This window comes from Phragmites australis, chromosome 4, assembly GCF_958298935.1.
Source record: "Phragmites australis chromosome 4, lpPhrAust1.1, whole genome shotgun sequence".
NCBI classification, from domain to species: domain Eukaryota; kingdom Viridiplantae; phylum Streptophyta; class Magnoliopsida; order Poales; family Poaceae; genus Phragmites; species Phragmites australis.
This window is the reverse complement of record NC_084924.1, coordinates 48580809-48607243: the sequence shown is the minus strand read 5'-3', so window position 1 is coordinate 48607243 and position 26435 is coordinate 48580809. Positions and strand designations below refer to the sequence as shown.

General features: G+C 40.1%; 1 protein-coding gene and 1 long non-coding RNA gene across 5 annotated transcripts; one reads left to right on the top strand and one right to left on the bottom strand.

The window, feature by feature from the left end:
- Positions 1 to 11991: 11991 nt before the first annotated feature.
- Positions 11992 to 24024, top strand: LOC133917027 (MADS-box transcription factor 50-like). Of its 4 annotated transcripts, none has more exons than XM_062360965.1 (9): positions 11998 to 12210; positions 12290 to 12552; positions 12734 to 12886; positions 22269 to 22347; positions 22923 to 22984; positions 23054 to 23153; positions 23262 to 23303; positions 23411 to 23452; positions 23657 to 24024. In XM_062360965.1, the coding sequence occupies exons 2-9, from the start codon at positions 12371 to 12373 to the stop codon at positions 23828 to 23830; spliced, it is 834 nt and encodes a 277-aa protein (XP_062216949.1). In that variant the 5' UTR covers positions 11998 to 12210; positions 12290 to 12370; the 3' UTR covers positions 23831 to 24024. The 4 variants fall into 4 exon arrangements, with proteins under 4 accessions (XP_062216950.1, XP_062216949.1, XP_062216948.1 ...); XM_062360964.1 differs by having other exon boundaries at positions 12002 to 12210; positions 12310 to 12552; XM_062360966.1 differs by lacking the exon at positions 23262 to 23303 and having other exon boundaries at positions 11992 to 12210; positions 12310 to 12552.
- Positions 24025 to 24907: 883 nt separating this feature from the next.
- Positions 24908 to 26137, bottom strand: LOC133917028 (uncharacterized). The gene is made up of 2 exons (XR_009909561.1): positions 25223 to 26137; positions 24908 to 25103 (listed from the first exon to the last, which is right to left on the bottom strand). It is a non-coding gene; the product is annotated as an uncharacterized LOC133917028 (long non-coding RNA).
- Positions 26138 to 26435: the final 298 nt, after the last annotated feature.

Below are 26435 nucleotides of genomic sequence, written 5' to 3'. Positions count from 1 at the left end.
GCTATGTTGGAGGGCACGACGAAGCCTAACAATGATGATGCAGTGCATGGCTTTACCTTGCGTGTAGAGTCGATGGATAGAGACACTAGTCGCGGATCGCCGTAGAAAGTCAAAGCTACAGCCATGCTTAGCAACGACAACCTACGACGAATTTAATCAATTGTAGTGTCCAAGATGTCGTTTAGTGTGTCAGCGTAGTTGTATGGTTTTCAGATCCTATAAAATTTGCATATCTTATTCCATCATTTCCAAAGATTAAAAAAGATATACAAAGAACAAGTACTTTGGCACCTCTACAGTGTCCCACAAGGTCTCAAGCATATCATCTTTTCAATGGCTAGACATGCTTGTATAGATTTGTTTTGGTAGAACTCATTTTCTTTCCCCCTCGGTATGTTCTTTTTAACCTCTGTTTAGTAAAATAGAAAATGTTGTTGTGGGGGAACTCCCCCACAATTTTGCATCAAAAGAAAACCACCTGTTCTTTTATTTGACCTCCTAGAATCCATATTTTCAAACTTCCTAAGTATAACTATCAATATATTTGAAAACTACCAAGATTCGCTATGCGAAAATTATATAAGTATAATTTTGTTACTGTATATTGACATAAATATATAAAAAGTGATGGTAAAAGTTACTTCTCGGAGATCATGAAAAATGAAAAACGTCAAATAAAAGAACCCGAGGGAGTGGAGCCTTGGGAAATTAAAGTAAACGTTGCTTCTTGAAAACTGTGAAAAATAAAAAACATCCAATAAAAAATACGACGGGAGTAGAGCCTTAAGAAAGTACTAACACATACTTGTATACATTTGAATAGATACTTTTGTCATGTACTTGCAAATTTAAACCACGTAACATAGCTACCATGGAACCCACAAGCATGCTACACTCCATTGGTACAATACGGTTTTCTGCCGACAATTTCGCATATTTAAAAAAATAAAAAGTATACAAGTCCTAGCAACTTGAAAAATCTAGTTGTGATGCGCTTACCACTTGCTGTATTTTGAGCTGTGAACACACAAACACGTGTTGAGAGCGTGTATACGCTCCCGTGCATGCGCCGGATTAATTATTTAATTTCTAAGATGAGTAAAATACGTGCATCATCCGCATGCCTAAATCTATAGCCACAGTGAATCCACCCATTTCTAAGAGTGGGCGGTACTCCAGAGACTTGCCGCCATGCAAAGAGGCAAAGGGTATTTATAATTTACTCTAAAAAATTAACCATTAGACAGACTCTATACTGATCAAAATTTCAGATCCACATTCGATCCTTCAAATCTCAATAATCAGGTCTAGTAAAAACAATACATCGGGACAAACAATGTATGGATTGAAACATCTAATCTAAAAATAACTTAAACCCGAGAACCTCTTGTTTCTTAAAATAAGAGGTTCTGACACATCGAAACATTCAAAATTTGCACACATAATCCCTAAAAAAATACTGATAACTTTTAATTTTGATGTCTAATTTTGATAATTATAGAATCTATAGAAGCTTTATTTAGAGAACTACATATCCATACTGACATCATGATCTCAACCATATTAGATTAAAAATTGAAACACTCTAAAAGCCGATTCGAACGCTTCCATCCATTGTAAAAAATTAATCCCTTAAAATTAAACTAGGTACCACGTGAAACAATGTCAAACACCGCTAAGACTTGATCACAATCACTCTTCGCCAGTAATTCCGATAACAATAAATAGTTAGGTTTAAAACACCTTTTGATACCCAGACTCCTAAAACAAATTCTTAACATAATACTTATTTCGCACTAAGTACATGATTTAAACATTCGACATAACAATCGAGCAATATTTTTGATAACCCTTCTTGATACTACAACTATCGATCCAATAACTTGATCTTCCATCAAACTCTTTTAGATCGATAAAATTAGAAAATTTATTATAGTTATATTTTTACCTTGCGCAGTCAATCTCTAGGATGCCCCGGATTAATTTCTAGAATGTGTAAATGCATCAGCCGTATGCGTAAATCTGTAGCCACAGAGAATCCACCCATTTCCAGGAGTGGGCAGCATGCACGAGCCCGTCGTGGTCTTCCACGTGCCGCATCCCGAGTGGGCTTCCGTACGGTCACTGGTCCGAGGACGCCGACAGATTCGCGACCCTCGTACACTCTTGCGGGTCCCGCTCGCTCGGGATTGGCCATACGCCGGCTTTAGCGACTCGACATGGGCTGTTCGTTGCCGCACTGGATGACATGTGGCGTGCTTGCTATGGTCGGTCCCACCGGTCATTAGGTTCTTCGAGAGCTCAGAGGTAGATGTGGGTCGATGGAAAAGGTAGTGGATGGGACAATCTGACAGGGGAAGTCACTCCGTCCACAGGAAGCAGCTGACGGTGTGCACCTGCCAAATGCCATGTGATGCTTCCAGTTAGGTAAAACTGCAAAATCCCCCCAAAAGTTACTTAGATTTTGACTTTTCCTCCAAAGTTATTTTTGCAAAAAACTCCCTAAAAATTTGACTTTGTTGAAAACCCCCCCTAAAATTTTAAAAAAATAAAAAATTATTAAACAAATTCTAAAAAAAACTAGAGACAATTCTAAGATCTTCTGTGAAATTTGTTTTCAAAAATAATATCCTTTACATCATATTTCATGGAGAGGAAGTTTGGAAAAAAAGAAAAATGTGCAGCTCATTTATTAACTCATGCTATTTTAACTTTGTCATGTCTACCATTATTTTTCCTACACAAATAATTGTTTAAGTAAACTAATAAAAGTGGTTTCACTAATTTTGGAGGTGTTATGGATTAGTTATGAATTAATCTATCTGCAACACATTTACTCAATCTGCACGTTACAATAACTATTTCAAGATTTCATGTATTTTTACAAGATAGAGGATCATATAATAAGACTAAAAAATTTTGTTTCATGATTTTTGGATTAGTAAATAATTAACTATGCATTTAACTCGAATTAATAAATGAGTTGCATGTTTTTCTTTTTTTTCAAACTTACTCTCCATGAAATATGATGCAAAGGATATTATTTTTGAAAACAAATTTCACAAAAGATCTTATAATTGTCTCTAGTGTTTTTTAGAATTTTTTTGTGATTTCCTTAAAAACATTTTGAATTTTTAGGGGTGTTTTTGCAACAAAATCAAACCTTTGGATTTTTTTTTTCAAACAAAATAATTTTTGAGGAGGAAAGTTAAAATCCAAGTGACTTTTAAGTTTTTTTTTTCATTTATCCCTTCCAGTTACCCCCTCGCAGTTTACTCCTGCATATTTGATATTTGACCTGTCAAATGAACCAGTTAACCTTCATGATGCCTGTATAGCTCGGTTGGCAAGTCTTCCCGATACTGCCCGGGCTCGATCCTACGGCGCGCATCGAGCTTGTCTCAAATATTCTTTTGGACAAACTTGATAGATGGGGGTGAGTACAGTAGCGGACTAGAATAAAAATAATTGGGTGTCCTACTTATTAGTTTAGAGATTCAGTGTCCTATAGATCTGATACATATGATGAATCATTGAAAAACGAAAAATCATCCGATGTCATGTGCACCCTCGAGCCTTAACGTCAGTCCGCCCCTGGGTGAGTATACATAGTGTTGAGGTTTAAAAAATTTCAAAAGTGCATATTTTTAAAATCTAAAAATAGACAATATACATCATAGTATTTACTAAAATGATAATATATCGGCACTTTATGTAGTTATTTGTACTCCTGTCGTTCGTATGCTTCATCACCGTATAGACAATATATGTCACTTCATGGGTAAAATCTGGTTTAAAAAATTTCAAAAGTGCGTATTTTTAAAATCTAAAAATAGACAATATATATCATAGTATTTACCAAAATGATAATATATCGGCACTTTATGTAGTTATTCGTACTCCTGTCGTTCGTACGCTTCATCACCGTATAGACAATATATGTCACTTCATAGGTAAAATCTGAAAATAGACAACATACATATAGTATTTGCCAAAAATGATAATATATCGGCACTTCATGTAGTTATTCGTACTCCTGGCATTCGTATGCTTCATCACTGTATAGACAACGTATGTCACTTCATTCAGCGTTCGTATGTTTCACTCCTTCATCGCATACTCATATCGATTCACCGTTTTTGGTGCTCATGTCGCTCTATGTCTAACAATTTCATGAAGTCACAGATAGGTAGAGGAGACTAGACAAATAAAACAAGAGGGGAGATCAGTAAGATAGTGTATGGAATCATATGGAAAGTAACATATGAGTGATATATGTTACTGTATCAGTGGGTACTTATACGGTCTATGTAGAGACTTATCGTACTGGTAGTTGGCACACATGAAAAAGCTTAAGCTATATGTGTAGGAGATTTCTTGGGACTCACAAAGTTTATACGGGTCGTCACGGAAGCACATCGATGATTCGATCCTCTTGGGGATGAAAATCAATATTTCTTTGGTGAGCTTGGTGGAGCTGAGGATGATATTGCAGTTGAGAGAGTCGAGCAATGAGTGGTCTATCCATAGTTGAGGGTGGTATTATTTATGGTGGTTGGGAGCTGGTGCACGGACTGAGTGTATTACATGGGTGAGGGCTGGAGCATGAGATTCCATATGAAAACTGAAAAAATTATGGCATTGATGTCTGGTATAGATTTTCTGTGAAAGTTATTATTTGGTGTGGTCATTTCCTTGTTCAAAAGTTCAACAATAACTTTATTATTGCCTCTGCATGGAAGGCTGAGTCACGATAAAGGAGTTGTCATTTCATTTATGATTAAGCTATGTCGTGTGTTCACTTCGTGTCTAAACATTGAGCCCGTAGAGAGGTTTGTTATTTCATGGTTTAAACTGAGTCGTGTTGTCACTTCGTGTCTAAAGCCTAATTCACGACAGAGGTGGTCATGTCATGCTTGAAGCTCTGTCATGTGATCACTTCTTGTCTAACAACTGAGTCAGAATAGAGGTGTTGTCATTTAATTTATGATTAAAGCTCTATCGTGTGGTCACGTCGTGTCTAAAGTCTAAGCCAGGATATAGCTGTTATCATTTCATGTTGAAAGCTCTGTCGTGTGGTAATTTCATGTCTAAAGCCTGATTCACGATAGATGTGTTGTCCTGTCATACTTAAAGCTCTGTCATGTGGTTCCTTCATATCTAAAGTGTCAATTACGATAGAGATGATGTGCTAGTAGGAAGGTGTTGTCATTTCATGCTTAAAGCTGAGTCATTTAGTTACTTTATATCTAAAGCCTGACTCATGACAGAGGTACTATTTTGGCAGTTGGGTGTTGTCGGTGACATGGGAACCGGGGGTCCCCGAGTCCCGAGGTCAGGACAGCAGAGTGCCACGTGACGCCTTCCCTCGGTGACTTTTCCCCGAGTCCGAGAAGACCATGTTCCGGGAGAGGATGCTCGGTGCCATGAATAGTGGTTCCCGAGTACCCGAGTTCCCCGAGGACCCGAAAAGTACAAGTTCCGGGAGAGGGCGCTCGGGGCCATAAACAGTGGTCTCCGAGTACCCGAGTTCCCCAAGGACCCGAGCAAACAGTTCTGGGAGAGGGCATGCGGGGCCATGAACAGTGGTCTCCGAGTACCTAAGTTCCCCGAGGATCAAGAAAATGGCATATTCCGGAGAGAGTGCTCGGGACTATGAACAGTAGTCCCCGACCACTCACAGTTCCCCGAGGACCTGAGAAGTCCTTCGCCGGTGATCCCCACAAGGGCTCAGCGGTGAGGTGTCAATTGTTGAGAGGCCCGATGCTGCATTTAAGAGGGAGCGTGGCCCGTCACTTCCAACCACTCCCCCCACGCCTGCTGTCAGTCCCTGCCACTGCCCGACAGGGAGGCGTGGAGACATTTAATGCAGCGGGTTCCATCGTGCGTCATCCGGCGCGCCTCGGGATATCATCACAGGGCTCGAGGCATATCGCCTGCCGCCTTGCTGTGTCAGGCTCTGACCGGGCGGGCACGCGGGGTTGCTCGGTGGCTGCCCGGTGGGCCCTCCCTGCTGCACCGGCTAAAAAGCGGGATGATGACGATAGGACCAGATGGGAGCGCGTTTTCAACCCCCCGTAACGTCAAGCTGCAGCCCATGATGTTTACTTTCCATTTATGGCGTCTTGGAACTCGCGTCCTCCTTTCTGGGCACGCCAAGTCCCCCCGATGGTATAAAAGGAGGCGGCACATCCCGACGGCAGGAGAGGTTCAGAAGACAACGGCTTCCCTAGGACCAAGGCTCACAGAAGTCGACCAAGTCTCTCGAGTTGAAGAATACCGAGACAAGCTAACGAAGCTCTAGACTCAGATAGAAACCCTTGTAACACCAGAGATCCTCAGAGAGGTATTTCCAGATCATTTATAGCATACACACAAGAGTAGGGTATTACGCTCTGTGCGGCCCGAATCTGTCTAAAATCCCCTGAGTATTTATTTTCTCTTGCATCCGATCATCCATCCCACCTGCATCTCATTTACTTTCATTTAATTCACGTATGAGGTAGATTCAGGATCATCCCCCGGCCGAACCTCAAAGGGGGTCCCTCCGGATCCCCGCTTGTGGAGTTCATCCTCCGACAGGTGTGGTTGCAACAGTGTGTGCTTGCAAGAGCAACGCTGAACTATGTATGTTATTCCTGCTCTAGACGCAAGACGAAGTAAAGAGATGGTGAGCTCGGGTATGCATATGTTTGTTATACCACCACCATTGTGCAAGTGCGGTATTACATGTGAAATGAAGGTATCCCATGAGCTCGAGATCTATGGGAGGAGATTCTTCTGGTGTTCAAATTTTGATCCTTCGTCTGTGTCATATTTTGTATGATTCATTAACTTTTGATCCAGATAGTAACTAAATCGTGCGTTAAGTCATCCATTAGACTTTGTGACTTCATAATGTGGATTGACTTTGACATCAAAGTCGAGGACATGGGAGACCTCAAGATGAAGTGACAAGTGAAGGAGACGAAGGAGAGGTTGAAGAAAATGGGCGATGACTTTGTGAGGTGGGAGGCGGAGAAAGAAAAGTCATCTCGCGAAAAAGGGTGGTTCAACAAGTGCAGACTATTGAGTTTGTTACCGCCAATGCATTTCACGAAATGCATTCATGTGCCATATGCTACGTGTGCTTTCAGTTCTGTATGACTAGAAGCAATGTATCTCGATTTACTGCCTTACCATGTTGTTCGTAATTGAATAAATTGTACCATGCCATGTAACATTATATTCATGTGCAAATGGTTTTGATGTGCAAAGTTGTAAGCCAACGATTTATTGCCTGACCGGATGGCACGTAAATACATTCGAAAGTGGCTAAGTGATGCTTTTCACATGTTGGAAAGAAGTATGCTTGGATAGTACGTTAGTATAATACACTAACCATTACATGTATTAGACATGAAGTTCTCAAATAGTTCATAAAATAGTATTGTAATATAAGACACTAATCATATACCTATCGAATGGAACTAATGTAATGAAAAGGTATACACAATTAATAGTCTAAACAAAATACATTAACTAAGCATACAAGTAAAAGAAATTACACCTGACCATTACCCTGTCCCGTACCCTGACACCTATCCTAAACCCTGCCTCTGACATGTTTTGGCCTGCGTGCTGATGCTTGGATGGCTGCCTCCTCCTCCACCCGAGGATGGTCGTTGTGGCAAATCTATTTGGTAGTCTCAATGTGAAAAATACATGCATCACAACGTGCAAAAACAAGTTTGTATTGCCACATAATGTGTACTAACTCAGAGAATATAGAGAATACCATCTCAAGATGGTGGTGGAAAGTGCTGATATAAAATAGTGGAAGAATGCTCATTATACCAGTCAATACTGTTAGAGTAAGATAGTTGTCGTTTTCAAGATGGTGATGAAAAGTTGTAAAAATGGGTAATAGTAATTTACCATCATCTTTAGGGTCATCAGTGTCCTTGAAGATAGAGGCCTCGGAGGGAGGGATCATTTTAATGAGGCATTAAATGCTATATCGATCGTTGTAGGTATCCATGAAAATCTTGAACTAGAAGATTTGATCATAAATTTATTGGTCCTTGACCGCAACGTTCTAGATAATTTATTGAACTAAAAGCATGAATCCCTGATTATTGAACAAATATTAAAATAGTATTAAATATCATAATTAATATGTAATAATGTTTAAGAAATAACTAATAAATGAAGTTATGTGACATAATTTTTTTAACAAATATTAAATAATTTAAAGTAATTACATCAACAATACAATGAATACGATATAATAGGGATGACTACTACATTAAAGTGAATAATACATATGTCATGAGCAAGTATAAGTACACCGAACAACTACACTGGCTACTCAACGACGACGACATCGCATGCAATCTCCAGGAGTGTAAGTGTCTAGCGAATGTGTGGCCCTCACCTTAGTGACCTGCGATGGCCCCTGCCTCATGTGTGCTTGCCTATCATCATCATCGTCCTCCCATGCGGAACCCCCGTCGAACGTGTATCCAGACCCGCTAACTTGGTCCAATATGTACCATGACGAAGGATCCTCATGCGGATGTATGAACGCCCCTAGAACGTGCTCTGATGAGTCCAGTATGCTGAATGCTCGCTCTGTTGGTACCACTATGAACCCCCTAGGTGCATCGGGATATTAGGGATACTATCAGCTGAGGAGATCAATGATGCTTGCGACCAGCATTGCAGCAGCCTAGTCAAAATCATGCATGCCGCTCTAGTTAGGCGTCTGCTGGGTGCAGTTAACGACGTCCTCGTGATGAGTCGATGCTGTAGGCAGAGATGTCATCATAATCTGATGATGCTGCGTCCACTGCGTGGCCTGTGAACATAGTATACACTGCTCGGGCTCAAAAACCTGTGTGCACTCCTCATCCTCAACACCAGAACGTGACACATGATACTCTGAAGCCGAAGGTGCTTCTCATGAGTGTGCTCGAACGGGTTCGTCACGGGCACTAGACGAGCGCATACTGTGATATATACATGACGGGTCCATAGCTGGTAGGTCATACCTCCTCTAACGCGGGGCATAACCTCCTAGACCACGTATTTCAGACAAGAAGCAGGACTCTCTCATCCTCATGTAGTCCCAGAGAGGGTTATGATCCTTCTGCTTTGATGACTTTCTTGCTTCCCTACAAGCTTGCTCTGCCTGCGTATGCATCTCGTATGCCTCTTCAGTCTGTATAAGATGAGGGTTATATCAGTAATACATGGGTTTAACCAATAAAAAATGTTATAAGTACCGCATTACTTACCACAACATGAAGAAGATGAGCACGATCATCGGGAAGAGTCTCGGGGCCGGCTCTACAAGTCTGCTGAGTAAGGTGGCACGCGTGCACGGACGATACCACGAAAGGTACTCCTAGTACGTGGTGTCGTTGTATTGTCCAGCAAGAACGATGACATCTATCGCGTCTGACTCCGTCCACCTCCGTATGTGCTCGTCATTTATGGGTACCCAGTCCTGCATGCCTCCGTCCCTGTGCGTTGCTCCTGTACGTGACATAAATAGTTACAATTTATTAATATGGATCACCTAAGATACTAATACTTCCTACAATAACACATTTACTTGTGCACCCATCCAGAGTCTCGTGCGGAGGTAGTGGTACCACATGTCGGTACCCTAACTGCCTCTGTACATGCTCAGAAGTATATACTTTCACATTGTTCATATACAACCAGAAGCATCTGGTCATTCATAATTTCGAGTCACGCCAATAAAAGGATGCGATGAGCTCTCCAGTCATAATTTTAGCCACTCATGCCATACGCCATGGATCCCACTCCACGAGATTAGCGTTGATAACGTCTACACCACTTTGCACTAGTCGTGGCGCTATGTTTACGTATTCCCTAATTTCAAAGCTCTTATCCAATGCCTTGCATGAGTACAAAATTCATGAGTTGTTCCTTCTCATCTCGAATACGTATGGATAACGATCGAGCTGTTTGAAATAAGATATGGCCGCACACCCTCAATAACAATAGTATGAGACCGCTGGTTCACACATAAAAGACTCAAAACATGTTTCTAATATTTATGAGAAGCATAATCAAATACACCATTCGTTAAAAATATATAAGACATATTTTATTTTTAAAAAGTCAAACTTTATATATTTTGATAAGCTATTAATCAAATTATAAGTATGTTTAGCCTATAAAAATTGTACAACTAGATTTATATTTTAAAATACTTTCACACTATATTTATTTTATAGCTATAAATAATATATTTTATAAGAAAACAATGATTAAAGTTTAGTTTTGAATACTGGCCGCACTAAAATACGTTTTGTATTTTTTTATCCGAGGAGTAATGTAGTATGCTTAGAACACCCCAATTTTATTTGCGCCCTGTTTTTCTCTATCATCATCAATTAACACACTTTGGCACGTGCAACTTGCTCCAGGATTAATTAACTCATGATGGTGAAGGTTATAGTATTGACAAATGTACACAATATTAGAATAAAATGTACTCACTAGTCCACTCTTAATGCCCCACCTTAGTTTATTTCTTAGATATTAAATGATCATTACGCATAGGATTTTTGATAACGTGACAAAGAATTGAGGAGGGGAGAGGAAAAGGGAGTTAGTGTCTTCCACAAGACATAAGCTAAGCATAAAATCCAACACAACAAATAAGTTAATAAATGCATTAAGTGGACAATGTCTATGTTTATGTGTTCCATAAAACAAAGCAAATAATGTGAAATAATGGAAAAATAGATATGTCATATTTTGTAAGGTGGAGAAGCAACTTTGCATTGGAGAGAATGTCTACACTAATCCATATGAGGTGGAAGGAATTGACATCGCTCTCAGTATCTATGTGTAATGATCATTTAATGTTGATATTATAAATAATGTTTTACAAAGAGACTTGTTCTTTCGGTTACATTGCTCTCTGTTACTATTTTTATTCTCTTTTACTTATCGTTTAGGTCATTGATACGGTTTTCAATAAGTATATTTGATAACTATCTTTTGATAAAAATTATAAAAGTTAGATGATGTTAAACTATTGTTCATGATCAATTTATTACTATTATTTTCATATTCCAAATCCTAATAGTTTTATATATATTAGTGATCAAAATTTCTAAAATTTGACTGCATGTATTCTAGAACGAGATGTATTTAAGCATTGGATTTTCAGAATAAAAGAATTTCCACGCATCTCAACAATGACATTGTGCTCCAAGGGCCATCCATTGTGTATGCCACGTATCAAAGGTTGTATATGTTTCCGAAGCCAGGTGAAACACATCCATACAAGTATATCTATCATTTGTAAAATTACCAAGAGCAGTAACGGATTAACGGAAACTCCATTGTTTCCCACCCCCATCATCCAACAGTAATATAATCAGCCCGACAGTGTCCCAAGATGACTGTCGTTCTTATATATGTTTATCAAATCCACGTGATGGTAGCGCACGGAGGAGTGGGATCGCTGTGAAAATTCTGAGTCACCAGTCAATGGAACGCTAACGACAGGTGAGATTTTTTTCGTTAAGCCCAGATTAAGTAGTACCACTAGCACTGGAAAGCGATGGTCGGCTCGAAGCTCTGAGCCTTTTCGTTCCTCTTTTACTGGCCAACGATTGATTCCAAGGCAGAGTCAAGTTAAAGTCGTCCCCGTCGGTTTCGGGTGGAACTGATGTGCAAATAGCGAGTGGTCACGGGGGCTAACCCGCAAAAGCGCCACCCCCACCCCGTCATCATCCATCGGCTTTAATGCCCCCGGCGGTCCCTTCCCGAAAAGAGGCAGACAGTGCGCACCCGGCCAATGGCGGGGCCGATAATTTTCCTGGGATGGGAAATTCCGGGCTCGCTTTCGTGCCCCTTGGGCTCTGGATGGCGTTGCTGCCGTGCCCGTCCGTCGCGCATGAAACGGCAGCGCCACCCCACCCCACCGAATCCCCTCTTCTCCTTTCCTTTCCGTCTCGTCTCGCGTCGCTTGGCTCGTCGCTGCCTCCCCCGGCCCACCTTGCGCGTAAACAAAACACGCGGCGGGACGGAAAAGGAAAGCCGAGGAGAGGAGAGGAGAGGAGAGGAGGAGGAGAGAGAAAGAGGGCGGGGGCTGGGGCGGGGAGCTACACGGCCAAACCCTACGCGGCCTCTTCTCTCTCTCTCTCTCTCTCTCCCGCGCCCGCGCCCTTGCCGTTTTTGGTGAGTCTCTCTTTCCCTTCCCCAGATCCCCTTTGTTTTCCACTTTTGCTTCCCCGCCGCCCCAATTCGGATAATAAAGCCCTGGTCGTCTCCTCTCAGGAGCAGGCGGCAATCTATCGGTCGGGGAGGAGGGAGCGGGTGATTCCGTCGGCACTCCAGGATGGTGCGGGGGAAGACGCAGATGAAGAGGATAGAGAACCCGACGAGCCGGCAGGTCACCTTCTCCAAGCGCCGCAACGGCCTGCTCAAGAAGGCCTTCGAGCTCTCCGTCCTCTGCGACGCCGAGGTCGCACTCGTCGTCTTCTCCGCGCGCGGCAAGCTCTACGAGTTCGCCAGCGCCAGGTACCCGCGGCCCCAACCCACCCATCCATCCATCCATGTTCGTTTTGGTCTTTCTTTACCCATCCTTTTGGTAGTGCCAGTGTTCTTTTGCTGGTGTTGAAGCTTGGACGATTAGTTTAGTCTTTCCTAGAGAGAGAAAGCCCTGCAAAATCTGATGGATCCTTGCGCGTTCCTTTGCCAGCTTCTGTAGCAACTGCGTGACCTCTCGTCTTGTGGCCTGTGGGGGACGAACACCTGTACTGTGCAGACGCCATCCCACACATCCCCCTTCCTCTCCATTGGCTGGTTTGAAGTTTTTGCGTCCGGGAGAATCTTGCCTTGGTTTTGCCGTGGAGTGCGTTTTAATTTCCTTGCTGCTCCTTCTACGGTTTGCACTGAACTTTTGCGTGGTTTCAGGCCTAAAAGACACGTAGGTAGTACATGTAGGCAGCTCATTGCCCTGATAAATAACTAATAGGCGCAGCCAATAGGGAAAATCTGGCTGAAAAGATGGCAAATGTAATGCTACACGGCGATATGCGCCAGGCTAGAATTGGCCAAGATTGCACTAAATGCATTGCTGTCTGAACAACGAATTTTACTAGTAGTACGTTGTATCTGTAGAGTATAGTGGGCATCGTCCATTTCTTTTTGTTTGGACTAATTAATCCCATTTAATCAAACCGTGGAGCGTTTTGGAGATTGTTTGCAATGTTATTGGCCTTGCTTGCAGTACGGATGGCATTATATGCGAGTTCATTTGCTGCTCGGAGACAAAAACCAGCGCATGCGATATTGTGTACTATGCTTTCACTGTATATGTACAGTTCAGTTTTCATGATATATTTAATCCGTAGAAATTCTCGATTTCACATCACATGGTGGCTTTGCTTAACTACTGAGTGCTCTCTTGTTTGCCAACGGTTATAGTTGCATCCATATTCAATAGATTTTGGTGTTACCATTTTGTTTTGGTCTGCGTCATGATGACTTGATAGATGCTAGCTAAGTTCTAGGATACACTAAGGGTGCATTTGGTTGGAGGACAAGGTTAGATGGGATAGGGTCATCTCGGTTTTTTAGGATGAGATGAGTCAATTTTTTGTTTAGTTGGATGAATGAGATGAGTCAGCTTTCTGTTTAGTTGGTAGGATTAGAGTGAATAAGATGAGCTAGTTTTCTATTTAGTTGGATGGATTGGATGAATTGAGTTGATTGTGATAACCTTTTGGTGAACTTACCTTCTTGCTTATATATCACCCTAATTTGTGCACATTCATATTTATATGCGTTTGGATGAATTTTTGCATGCTTGAATTTGTTATAATTCAAACTAAATTAAAAAGAGAATATCACATGAAATGATAAAAATCCATATAAATGTAGCATTGCAAATGAACTCATTTTTTCACCAAATAACCTACGGTTGGAAATAATTTTAGAAATTATTACGCCACATGAGTGGAATATTAGTGAATTTCCCAGAGTTTTGGGAATTCTGTTGAGGCCTTAAAAATTGCTAGAATTTTTAGGAGTAGCCCGCTTTGGAGATTTTTGTTTTGAAATCTACAAGGATTTGAGGTGAATCCTTTTAAAATGGATTCATCATGAATTATAGAACCTACAGAAAAAGTTTCATCATTTTTAGAGCACGAAAACCCCATTGGCCAAATAGAGAAAGAGGGAAGGAAAATTTTTGAAGCGCTTGTTTTGACGTTGTCTAGCGTCATTCCACCTTGCTCTCTAAGCCCTCTCTACTCCCCTCCGCATGCAGTGACGCCATCTCTACTTGAGTAGGAGTGTGACGTAGCGAAGGTCGCCGGTGGCGAGAACGTGGAGGAGCAGCGGCTGTAGGCGGAGTGTGCCGCGGCGGAGGTGATGTGCGTGTAGTTGCTTTGATTCCTCCATGGGCGCGTGCATCTCGGGTGGAGGGGGTCGGTGGCAGGGGAGGAAGAGGGCGGTGAGAGTAACGCGGAATCGAGAGGAACGGAGAAACGCAATGGACTCGTCCGGTTAATTTTGGGGGACCGAGTCATCTAGCATCTCAGGGAATATTCACTTTGGTTGGATGACTTCTTCCACTCTGGATCACCAACCAAACACAGGGATGAGTCTAAAATCCTGGACGAGGCGATCCCATCCACCCTAGTACCCTGAACCAAACACACCCTAACGTAACTTGTTTGCACTGTTTGGTTCTTGTCCTAACAGTCCAGCCCAAGGATGTTAGGGTGGTCACCAAAAGAATCGAATCTTTTTTTTGATGTGGTTAAGAAGTCAAGTTATGATTCATTTAAGCATTTTATGAATATACTATGTTATTATGGTTCACTTCTATGGGGAAAATTTGTATACCAATTGTTTTTATTTAAATATGCATAGGATCACCTGCTAAATTGCGTCACTATTTTAAGTATCTTTGCTTGAAAGATCACTTAATCTTAATTATGTTCCTCGTGTTACATATTTGATTTGTAGCACATGAAAATATTGCACCTAAAACGAATTCGTGTAATTCAGTGGGCTTATAACTACGTAGTTTCTTAATGCAAGTTCATCAACTCGGAACGACTTATCTAAGATAGAAAGACAACCCACATTTAAATATGCCAACAATATTGCAAATTGTCATTCTTTAAGTTGGTTTTGTTCAAATATTATGGAATACTTTGAAAATACTATACTTATTTATCTACTTTTGAATTAGACTACCTTTATTTGTCCATTGAAAATATCATGTAAATCATCTTGTTTACAAAATCAATACTAAAAATAAATGCTAGGTGAATATCGCTTTTGATTTCAAGCATGTGATAATATCATAATATAGTCCACTTCTTTTCCATATGACATAGAAAGATACCATGTCCTTATTGGAATTGATTTGATACAAAGTTATGAGGCCCACTGATTACTACTATATAGACAAATGCAAAGTTGCCAGATACTCGATCTGAGTCTTGAAGTCTTACAATTTTACGATCTAGATTTAGTGGATGGATTCGATGCTATGATTTTTTTTCTTTGATTGTGAATGCACTATACGTGCTATCCTTATTGATTTTATCGACCTTTATTAATTATAAATAGTTACTTGCATATGTCCTTCAACTATAAAGTTTCACCTTCTATCCATTAACGTCTTCTTCACAAGATGAAAAGCAAACTTCTTGTTATCAGCAATAGTAGCGACAACTAGCAAGTAAAACAATATTGCTAGGCCACAAGAATATAAATGTTACATATTCTAGGTAGTTCATTATGTTCTTCACGGAAACAATCCTCAAATTAGGAAGAAGTCTTCTAGATATTCGGAAATAACACAGTCTGTGAAGATTACACTTGGAGACTCTGAGTATGTTACGTCTCCTTGACTTGACTATAAAATAACACAGTCCAAAGGGCAGACCGAGAGGATGCTAATTGGAGATGAGACAATCGGATTCCAAGCTAAAAGCTGGACAAGCAATACAAAGCAAGCCTAGTTGGATATGAGTAGAAACAACCCATTGAGATCCACAACAGAGTCAAACCACGATGAGTTTCATCCGACAAGGGTTTCAAGATTTAAAACACAAGAGAACTCGTCGAGATCCTTAGGATTAGATCTAGACATATCCCCATTTTAATCGTTTTTTCTTAAGATTAATTAAGGCTAACAGGACTTAGTGCTATTATCCTTAGTGAGACTTGAATCTATACATAATCTTGTGCCCTCTTCTTGATATGTACAGTTAATGATCATATATCCCTATTTTAAATAAGTATTGTATAATCAACTTCACCAATCATCAACAAAACTAAATAGCAATCATCGGACCATTCTTGTAATGCCTTCTTGGTTTGGAGTCTAGGATATACCAAAGCTTCTTCCAACATCGAAGAAATGATATGATGTTCTAGGAGTAGTTAGTATCTAATCTATGGTAAGGAATACTAATCCAACGGCCAGCACAATTGATTGACATTGCTCAACGTCAATGCAACTTTATAACAAAAATAAAGTAAGGAATATAGGAATGGTATAAACAACACAAAATGTTTCATTGAGACCATAATTTTAAATTAAATTATGTTAAAATGCAATTTTAGAAAGTACAAGTGTTGAATATATGTAGATTTAAGAAAACAATATGTTTGGCAGAGTGGGGTATGATATTAAATTCAATGATTTGATCCTAGGACGCGATTGTTGTGGGAGTCTGGACCAGCCATGACACATCCCACGAAGGGGACGCAAGGTCATCAACTGTCACGACGTCAAGACTTGGAGAAAGACCCAAAGGCCTGCTCCATGGTGTCCACTCTGGGTCTAACCCTCCTGTGTGCCCCCTTCGATGTGCCTTATTTGAGAGGCGCCCGTACAATTCAAGTCCACCCCTGACCCCTCCGAGAATAGGCCTAAAGAGAGTCATGTTCTCGTCAAGGTCTGCACTGAATACTAGTCTAAAGGTACCCATATGAAGTAACTCCTCCGATTGAAAAAAACACTTTGAAGGACTCCATGGATTGTGGCCATGGAACAATCCATGGAATTGGTCCAGCGTGGCATCACTAAGTTAGGATTTCATGGGTGGAGCAGGAAAAGGGAAATGAATGTTTGACCCTAGGTATTCCCTCTTTGTTGGAACGATCTTGTTGTAATCTGCCCCAGCCCCCAAGGGGCCTATGAAAAGGGAGCCTAGCCCAAGAGGCGGAGATGCATTTAATCTTCTCCAATCAATGAACACTTCTCTCCCACTTCCCTGAAAACTTTTGTGGCCCTCCCATCTTTATACATATATGCAAAAGATCTACAAATCTCTCTCTTTTTTTTATTTGGATATTAAAAAAATTCGACCATTGGGAGAAGGTGACAACCTTGGATAGGAAATATATATTACGAAAACCCTAAATTTGGGGCATGATCTTGAAGAAAGTTTGTATATTACTTAGGGTCAACACTAGAAATTTTTCTGAAGCACAAATCTGGATGAATTTCACTTATTTGAATTGCATTATGTGGGGCGTTATTGAATTCAGCAACCAATATCCATGTTTTTTTAATTTATGTAGAAAAAGATTCAAAACAACAACTTTCGTAATTCGATTGAAGCTAGACTTTATTTTTTTATATTCAGTTAAGGATTTAATTGTGAATGATGTTTGATACGTATGTAGAGATCATATCCTTTTAGACTATACTCTAAAATGTTGGTTGTTGAATTTTGATCCGAATTGGACTAGGTAAATAGTATCAATACGAAGGAAATTACAATAGATTGGAACTATTAAGATTTGGTTGTTGAATAATTCAGTTATACCTATACTCATTGTATGCTTATGCCCAACCATTGCTAGTTTGTTACGTGAATGCTAGGGCATGTCAAGATATTTGGCCATCCTTGCATATTCAGTAGAATGTCCTGCGTGGACATGTTTGATTTGGTACAAATTCTGAATTCATCTTGTATTAAATTCTTAGATGCTTATATTTTATGTGGACAGTGCAACTTCAATCATTAGTTATCGGCATATCTTTGTCGATATTTGACACTAGTCATAAATAATTTTCCATGCACACCAGGAATTAAAAAAAAGAAGTTAAAGTGTTTAATTTATCATATTTACTTATAAATAGTGTCACCACTGCATACCTTTGTTGATATTTGACACTAGTCATAATAATTTTCCATGCACACTAGTATTTTTTTAAAAATAAGTTAAAGCGTTTAATTTATCATATTTACTTATAAATAGTATCACTTTGAATATGATACGATTCTTTTGCAATATAAAACATCTTGAATAATATTTTAATACATTATATGTTTTTATTGCTTGGTTGTAACTTTGTTTGAAATAAGATTTTTTATATTAGTGTCTAAGTGTGAATTAATAAATCAACAACTATTTAGAAAATAAGGAATGGTTTAGGATATTCCGGTGCTACCATGGATGTGCAATAGGCTAGTCATGCAAATACTATTGAAGATAGAACACCACAAAGATCTTTTATATAATTCTACACTTCTTAGTGCTTCCCCCTCCAGAATTACCCAGTGGACCTCATTGTGGTCATGATTCGCGAGGGCACTTAGTTTCATGTAGAATTACCCAAAACTATTGCCCAGAACTATTGTGTGATACTATTACCCATGGGTCTCTAGAATCACATAGTCCACTTAGTGTTCTTTCCAACTATTGTGTGGGCATTTATATGAATATTATTTTGAGCTTTTGCAATGCAAGCTAAATGTCGCAGCTCAATTATTAATTTAGTGGACCACGTGATTCTTACAAAAGTGATGTAAAGTTGAGATCATAATTTATATATGATTCTTGTGGTTCTATTAGATATGATGTGCACTCCTTGTAATTTATTATAAGTAATTATATATAAATATAATATCTTCTTTAAACTTTGTTGTCATGTTTCATTATTCTCACTTATATAAAAAATAACATTGTTTTTTATTTGTTTGAAGAATTTGTGGATAAAGCCTTAAGAGTATAGTTTAAAAAATGTTTTGTGTTATAATTTGTGTAATCCAACATCAAGGTCTATTTCTTATGTGCCAATTGTCAAGGGAAAACAAGTCCCAACTTGTGCTTACTATGTTAAGTGGGATACAATTGTGTTGATGTTATATAGAAAATCTATTAGGAGCCGCTCAAAATTTTCGAATGAGGAAGTTATGGCAAAAGAATCTCCGAAACCACTTGTTATGGTGAAGCAACTAGTTCATTGGTCTCGGGAACAAAGTGGGAATTCAATAGCCATCGTTCAATCAAGATCACACATAGGATAGAACTTTTATGCTACATCTGACCCACATTTGTACTACTTTGTCAAGGTTCTTTGAGCACACACTATCATTGATCCCTTGGAAAGAGGATCGATTTGACCTTTGTGAATAGCTTGATGGATTATTCCCCTTAAACATTTTGAGAAAAAATGTGGCAAAAGGGAGGAAAACCATGGATCGAATTCATTGTCTCCCACCTTGTAGGAACTAGGAGATCATACCAATGCCGCTTTAGGTAACAAACCGGCCATTAACACAATTTAATAAGTGAGCACATTAGCCGCCACGTCTCCTTTTGGGTAGTAAGGGTGCATTGGGCCTTTTTAGGTAACAAACCGGCCATTAACACAACACAAAGTCTGAAGTATGATATAATGGCACTATTCATGTTCTACGATATTCAGTGACAATTGTTTATTGCAAAAACTGAAATCATGCTAATAGCCTACACACAAAGAAAAACATGATTTGTTGTTCAAGGATTTACAACCCATAAGTTTAGTTCATAGCATGGCAAAACTCTTAACATAGTGTCAATGAGAAGGCACAGTGTTGACAACTTCATGATAGTGCCTAAACAATGGAAACTAGTCGATGACTGAAGCTATTAAGGTTATGCTCAACATAGCATGTTCTTTTGACACAATTTCTTGGTCATTTTCTCTTGTAATGTTAGAGCCTCGTGCCGGAGGCACAAAGCTATGGTTAGAGATGGCACAAATAGCTTAATCGTGTTACAAACACACACGAACACGCACGCGCGCGCACACACACTGGTCCATGTATATATACTGGTCTAGTGTCTCTAGGGAATACATGTTGCTATTCTAACATGGTATTGGAGTTGGGGTTTTTTTTTAGGACGCTAGCCTCTCCTCTGTTCTCGTACAGATTGATCGCGCCTGGCTAATGTTCCTCCGTCCGTCGGTATTGTTCATCCGGTCCCCGATCGATCTCTGTTATATGCACCAATAATATTAACAGCTTTGACACACTAATGAGATAAAATATTTCTCTTAGCTACATGTACGTTGAAATGTTGGATGATAGATACACTAGAGTGCTACGGATTGCCACATTCATTTTCCTACTCACATTTTATTCATGTTTGAGAACATTAACAAAGACAATAGTTTGTTATTTGTATCAACATATTTTGATAAAATTAGTAGTCAAAGTAAGAACTATAGCAAACCATGTCCATGTTTGAAAGTAACTTCTCTTTGGAATTAGAGTCAATTGAAGAACTTTACTCCTAACAAATTCTTTATATGATTTTTGGTAGAATGGAGAGCATGTTGGAGACCCAAATGATGGATATGCAAGGATGATAGAACTATAGATTTTTTTTTTTAAAAAAACGAATTAGCAGGAGACTTGCCAATTATATAAAAAATAAGTATCCGACGAAAGAACAACAAAAGACTGATCTATGCTCTCTGGATAAGGCGGCCTAGGTGCCATGCTCCCGCAAACTTTCAAGTGCTAGCCTCGTCTTTGATGCTCCGGGCAACGAAGACCGCAGGTTGTTCCACTTTATTAAAAGTTTTGGCGTTGCATTCCTTCGAGATCTCCCAGCAAGCCAGGATGATGAGCGACTTCAGCCCTTTTTTGGGGTGTTTAGGCTGCTGGCCAAGACTGTCCACCATTGGTGAATGGAGTGGGTTTGTGGCCACGAAACCGATTTTAGTGATGGTTGCGACATCATGTCCTCTAGATATGACCAGACACGCTTGGTAAATCTAAATTAAGCGAACAGGTGGTGACAAATCTCAAAATCCTTCCTGCAAAACTCTAGGAGAATTTCCGCTTTCTTGAATTCAACTCTTCTCAGCTGAAGCGGGTCACCTCCCCCTAAGATTCTACCAACCTCTGCTTCTAGCAAAACTTTCAGAAATTAACTGTTGGAGCATTACTAGATAATTATAACTCATGGACCCTCATCAATTACTCACCACACTGCTAATACTTTTTGTTATTATTTTACTGTCTTTTCCCATTTTCCATTTGATTACAAATGGTATTCCCGTAAACAATAATACCAATATTTCGCTTGCTACTCCTGATGTATATAGGCTGTTGTATTCACTGACAAGAAAGATTATCCACTGACATTGTGCAAAATATCGAACCAATATAAGAGATAAATGTGCTAGAAAGTAAATTCTACTTATGAATGGGCTAAGTAGTAAATTTTCCTAGAGTTATAAATGAGAAATCCAAAGATCTAACACTATCAGGTCTTGTTTTCTACTTATGACTGAGCTAAGGGTAGTTTCTTTTGAGGTTATTATACAGAGAAATCATAATATCTAACATTATCAGGTCCTACATTGTAGTCAGGTATCATGACAGTGACTACTGTGGAACTACATTTTTGTCTGTAACCTTTCGAACAATTGGACTGTATCTTATCCGGCAATTGGATAGGTCACACATAGCTGCTAAAAAATGCAGAAGATCAAGTATTCTAACTTATAATATTCACTCAAAATGAAATTGACACATAAGTTCCTTTACAGTAGTACCAAATTGCTTCCAAATCCACAAGCCTGGTTCCAATATGACATGACTGTTTCTCAAGATAGACATTATGCTCCATGCCAATTAAGCATGTGTTCTAGCTTGTTAAGAGCTCTGGCACATACCGGTAGCAAATCTGTAACAAGATGCACTCTTGAATCTTAGTATTTTGTTTCATAACTACAATGATTATGATTTCTAAAAAATAACTACAATGATTAATTGCCCGGTCAAACCATGGATAAAAGGGTGTAAGACTTCATGAATGGCAATTACAGTCCATGTTTGCACGCAATAATCCATGTTTTACCATGGGAGACAGCTAATATTCTGAATGTTTAGAGATACATCTCATATTTTGTTCTCAAAATGAATCAGCAACATTCTAAGTTATGACAATTTTTACTGACTCTATCTTCATTTCAGTGTGCCGAAAACAATTGAACGTTATAGGAAATACACAAAGGACAATGTCAGCAGCAAGACTGTGCAGCAGGATACAGAGGTGACAACACTCAATACGACCATTCTGCTCGATAGACTTGACTACAGTCCTTATTATAGTGGGCGTACTCTGGTGTCTAATTTCAAGTTTCTAATGTTCATATTTCGTCAGGAAAATTTGTTGTCTATTCAGTGGATCCGTATGATACTTAGCATTAACAGGTCTTTGTTTTCAATTGCTCAATTTGCTTTTGTTGAATGTCCGTTTTCCAGTTGATGATGCTTTTACTGAAACCTGAAAGCACAATACTTTCCTGGACTGAAGCATGACGGAGTTTAATCAATATAGCTGAAAGAAAAGAAAAACATGTGATGCCTATATGATAATACCTTGTACGAAAACAGTGTAGCAGTTGGAGAATTCTTGAGGAATGTTCAGTTTATTTAAAAATTAAAACTATGCTAAATGTGTTCCGTAAAAAAAATTCAACTCAACTGTAACCTAGAAGGATGTCCGAGATTCTTGTATGGTTCTGTTGGTATAATTACAGTGAATCACTCTATTGACAGTAATAGCATATGGTAATTTTAATTTTTAGGGAGGTGACTTCTAAGATTATCTTATCTGAATTGCAGCAAGTAAAAGCTGATGCTGAGGGCCTGGCGAAGAAACTAGAAGCACTTGAAGCTTACAAAAGGTTTTTTTTAGCACTCAAAATACTGCTATCCTTGTATACCAGCAGGAACTAATTTTCGTCGAGATGCAGAAAACTTTTGGGTGAGAAGTTGGAAGAATGCTCAATTGAAGAACTGCACAGTTTGGAAGTCAGACTTGAAAAGAGCCTCCATAGCATCAGGGGAAGAAAGGTTAGTTATTTCCTAGTCACTACAGTCTATAATGTTTGCAAAAATGAAGCTGCCTATGTATGCACACAAGCTTACAGCGTTTTATATGTGTGTTATCGTACATGCCAGACTCAGCTGCTCGAACAGCAAGTTAATAAGTTGAGAGAGAAGGTATCTCAATTCCCGCCAAATTGTTGTCCCACAATAACCTGAAGAGAACATCGGATTAGTTAGTTACTAACCTTGTGTTGTTTATCTCTTGCATAAAAATCAATCAGGAGATGACGCTGCGTAAGAGCAATGAAGATTTACGTGAAAAGGTAATGGTAACGAAACATTTTCTGCCATGCAGATGCTGCCTGTTTGGATGGAACGACCGACTAACTTAGCGTCAGACTTCGATTGTACTGCTTACCTCTCCTGTGCTATCTTATGAGCATATATACAAACCTAGACTTCCAAAGTGCTACCATATCTGTAACTTCAGGACGCATATGATATGCTGCTCTTGATCATTTCTGCAGTGCAAGAATCAGCCTGTGCTGGCGACTCCTCTGGCAGTCGTCACCAGAGAAGATGAGCACCCGGACCAGAAGGTCGACGACATGGATGTGGAGACCGAGCTGTATATAGGATTACCTGGCAGAGATAATCGTCCCCACAAGGCCGCAGCAGTTAGTCAGGCTCACCATGCTTGAGTAAACAGGAGGAGAATAATCTAGATCTCTGGCATGGAGATGCAAGCCAATCAATGACGCCCTTGAAATCAATCGCGTTGTATTTACCTACCTGTGTTTTCCATGGATGCAAATGCAAGGCACATGCAACAAACATCCGACAGAAATACTAGTTGCTGCCGGTATCTCTTCTTTCAATCGAAATTTGAAGTATATACTCCTGCTTTGGTTCATGCAAATGCCGGTGCTCTGAGACTCGCAGAATGCTGTACTTATTCTGAAGAGGACGAAGATGAGGGGAGGAAGTCATGCAGGGGACCTGTTTGGTTTGAACGCGCGTGGAAGTAATCGATCGACGCTGATTATAATTTGCTTTCTGGGCCTCGTCTTGTCGACGGGCCAGAGGGGAGGCGGCTTCTGGCCACTTGGGAGCGCGAGGAGAGACGCTTTCACGTAGGGGCTCATCCTTGGGACGGTTCCGACGGCAGAGGGCATGATGGTCCTTGCCTGGCGCCTCAAGTTCTGATGCGAGCGCCGGGACAGATAATCCTTGCGACGCATCGGACCTAGTACTCACTCTCACGGCTGGCTGGGATCCGTTCTGCAATAGTCTTTCTTCCTTCCTTTTTTGGCCCCCGGAGGCCAGTGTCACGGTGTGGGTGTTGGAGTGAAGCGTTGCGGCCTGCGGGCGGACGGTGGGCTTGTGGTCTTTCACAGACCGGTATCCACAAACCGGGGTCACCACCAGACACCTAAATATCACTAAATACGGAACTTTTTGAAATTTTTTGGCAGTCTCCACTAAAACTCTCTTCCCTCGACAATCAAAACCCACAAGATTCCACAGTCATAATATATAAGTAGAAAGAAAGCCTCATTGCCGGACCCTGCTAATCCGTGCACGTGTGCTAGCAGGCGCACACACGACTTTCGACAGAAAGCAACAAAAAACGTCTGTCGTGTGGTAAAAATTTGCACTACAAAAGTTTAGTTTAAAATTTTTAAGAAAAATTATCAAAAATAAGTTTGAATAAGGTTGCCTTTACGTGAGCTCTGTTGCGCCCTACGCAACAGATCAAACGCGTCCGAGCGCACGCGTGCAAAAATGAAATTTCACTCAAAGCTAAAACTAGGACCCGATACAACTCTTGAACTCAATACATTTGACCAACGCAACCCGCTATAACAGACATGGTAATTACCACTCTATGTCATTACTGAAAAGACCAAGTTTTGGTGTAAGTGTGCTGAACAAGATACTAACCCTTCCACGCATGCCAGGGTCATTCGGTACCTACAAATCAAATGAAACACACAAGTGAGTAAAAATACTCGGTAAGTGCAGTCTGCAACTTAGAAGAACATATAACATCGAAATCAAATTGAAATCAAAGAAGAACGAAAATAGCAAACCTGAAAATAGCGATGAAACAGTAGTTATATGTTCAGGCGTGAGTATATCCTTAGCATTTACCGATAAAACCGAGTAGTGGAGCCAGCACTCACATGAATCTGAATATAGGAACCAAATTACACATCCGGTATCACTGACACTTGAATGAGATGCAAAGGAATAACTTGAAACTTAAATCTTTGGATAGAAAGATATTCATGAAACTTCAATAAATAAATACTAGAAAATACGAATATCAAATAAACATAATTAGAAATGATAAAAAAGCACAACCAATAACAAGCAAACCATACCATCACACGATATGAAAGGTTCATCACGAAGACAGGAATAAAAAACATGAAACATCACATCAGAATCGCATGAATCATGAAGGAACCAATAACATAACAGCAGATTTAACCTCGATACTTCCTGCATATTTCGGAATTTCCCAAACCTTGATGCTCAGATGCTTCAAAATCAATCTCGAGCTCAGATTTAACATCGATACTTGCGTCACTCTTCGGTTCTTCGTTAGTAAAAAAATGAAATATGTATCGCAATTAACATGATGCGATGCGATAAGAAATGCTCCCCAATGCAGGACATTCAAAGGAGATGCAGAGGCACATGTCATGATTGCGTTGCATTGAGAATTACTTAATATGGATTCTTATTGAATTTTCTAGTATAAACAAGCTTTAATGGATCATAACCATCTAAAGGCATGTTAAACTGCTTTGTCATGAGAGTAGGTACAGTGTTTTACCCTAGTTAGCTCAGATTGCTAGAAGACTAATAAGACTGGATTCATGATTAATTTCCTATGCATTTTAGGATATTCACCCGTTTTAATAGTGTATCGATTAATCCTTTTCACACTTTTCTGGAAATAACCGGGTAGTAAATTGTTCTGTCTTTTTTGCTCCAGAGGTTACCTAGCCATAGAGATAGATGGTGGTGGTGGTGGTGGGGGGGGGGGGGGGGCTGTTGACTCAGGTCAACATGGCCTTTGTCCATGGTTGTACAACAGCCTCCATGCCCGGCAGCACTGCACGACCTCGCTGACGACGAGCGGCGGCGTAGCTCGGCTGAGGAAGAGCAGTAGCAGCATCAGCGCGTCGTGGGAATCCCGTTAGACGGGTAACCAGCCGACGGCGCATGGCACCGGCGGTTCTGTACATGGCGGCGAGCAGGAACAGGACCACAGGGAGGATTAAGAAAGGCCAG

Excerpts from the sequence above, each read along its gene's own strand:
- LOC133917027 (XM_062360965.1), top strand. The coding sequence starts at position 12,371 with ATGGTGCGGGGGAAGACGCAGATGAAGAGGATAGAGAACCCGACGAGC. Across the intron at positions 23,304-23,410 it reads TTAATAAGTTGAGAGAGAAG|GAGATGACGCTGCGTAAGAG; the intron begins GTATCTCAATTC and ends AAAATCAATCAG. Across the intron at positions 23,453-23,656 it reads ATGAAGATTTACGTGAAAAG|TGCAAGAATCAGCCTGTGCT; the intron begins GTAATGGTAACG and ends TCATTTCTGCAG.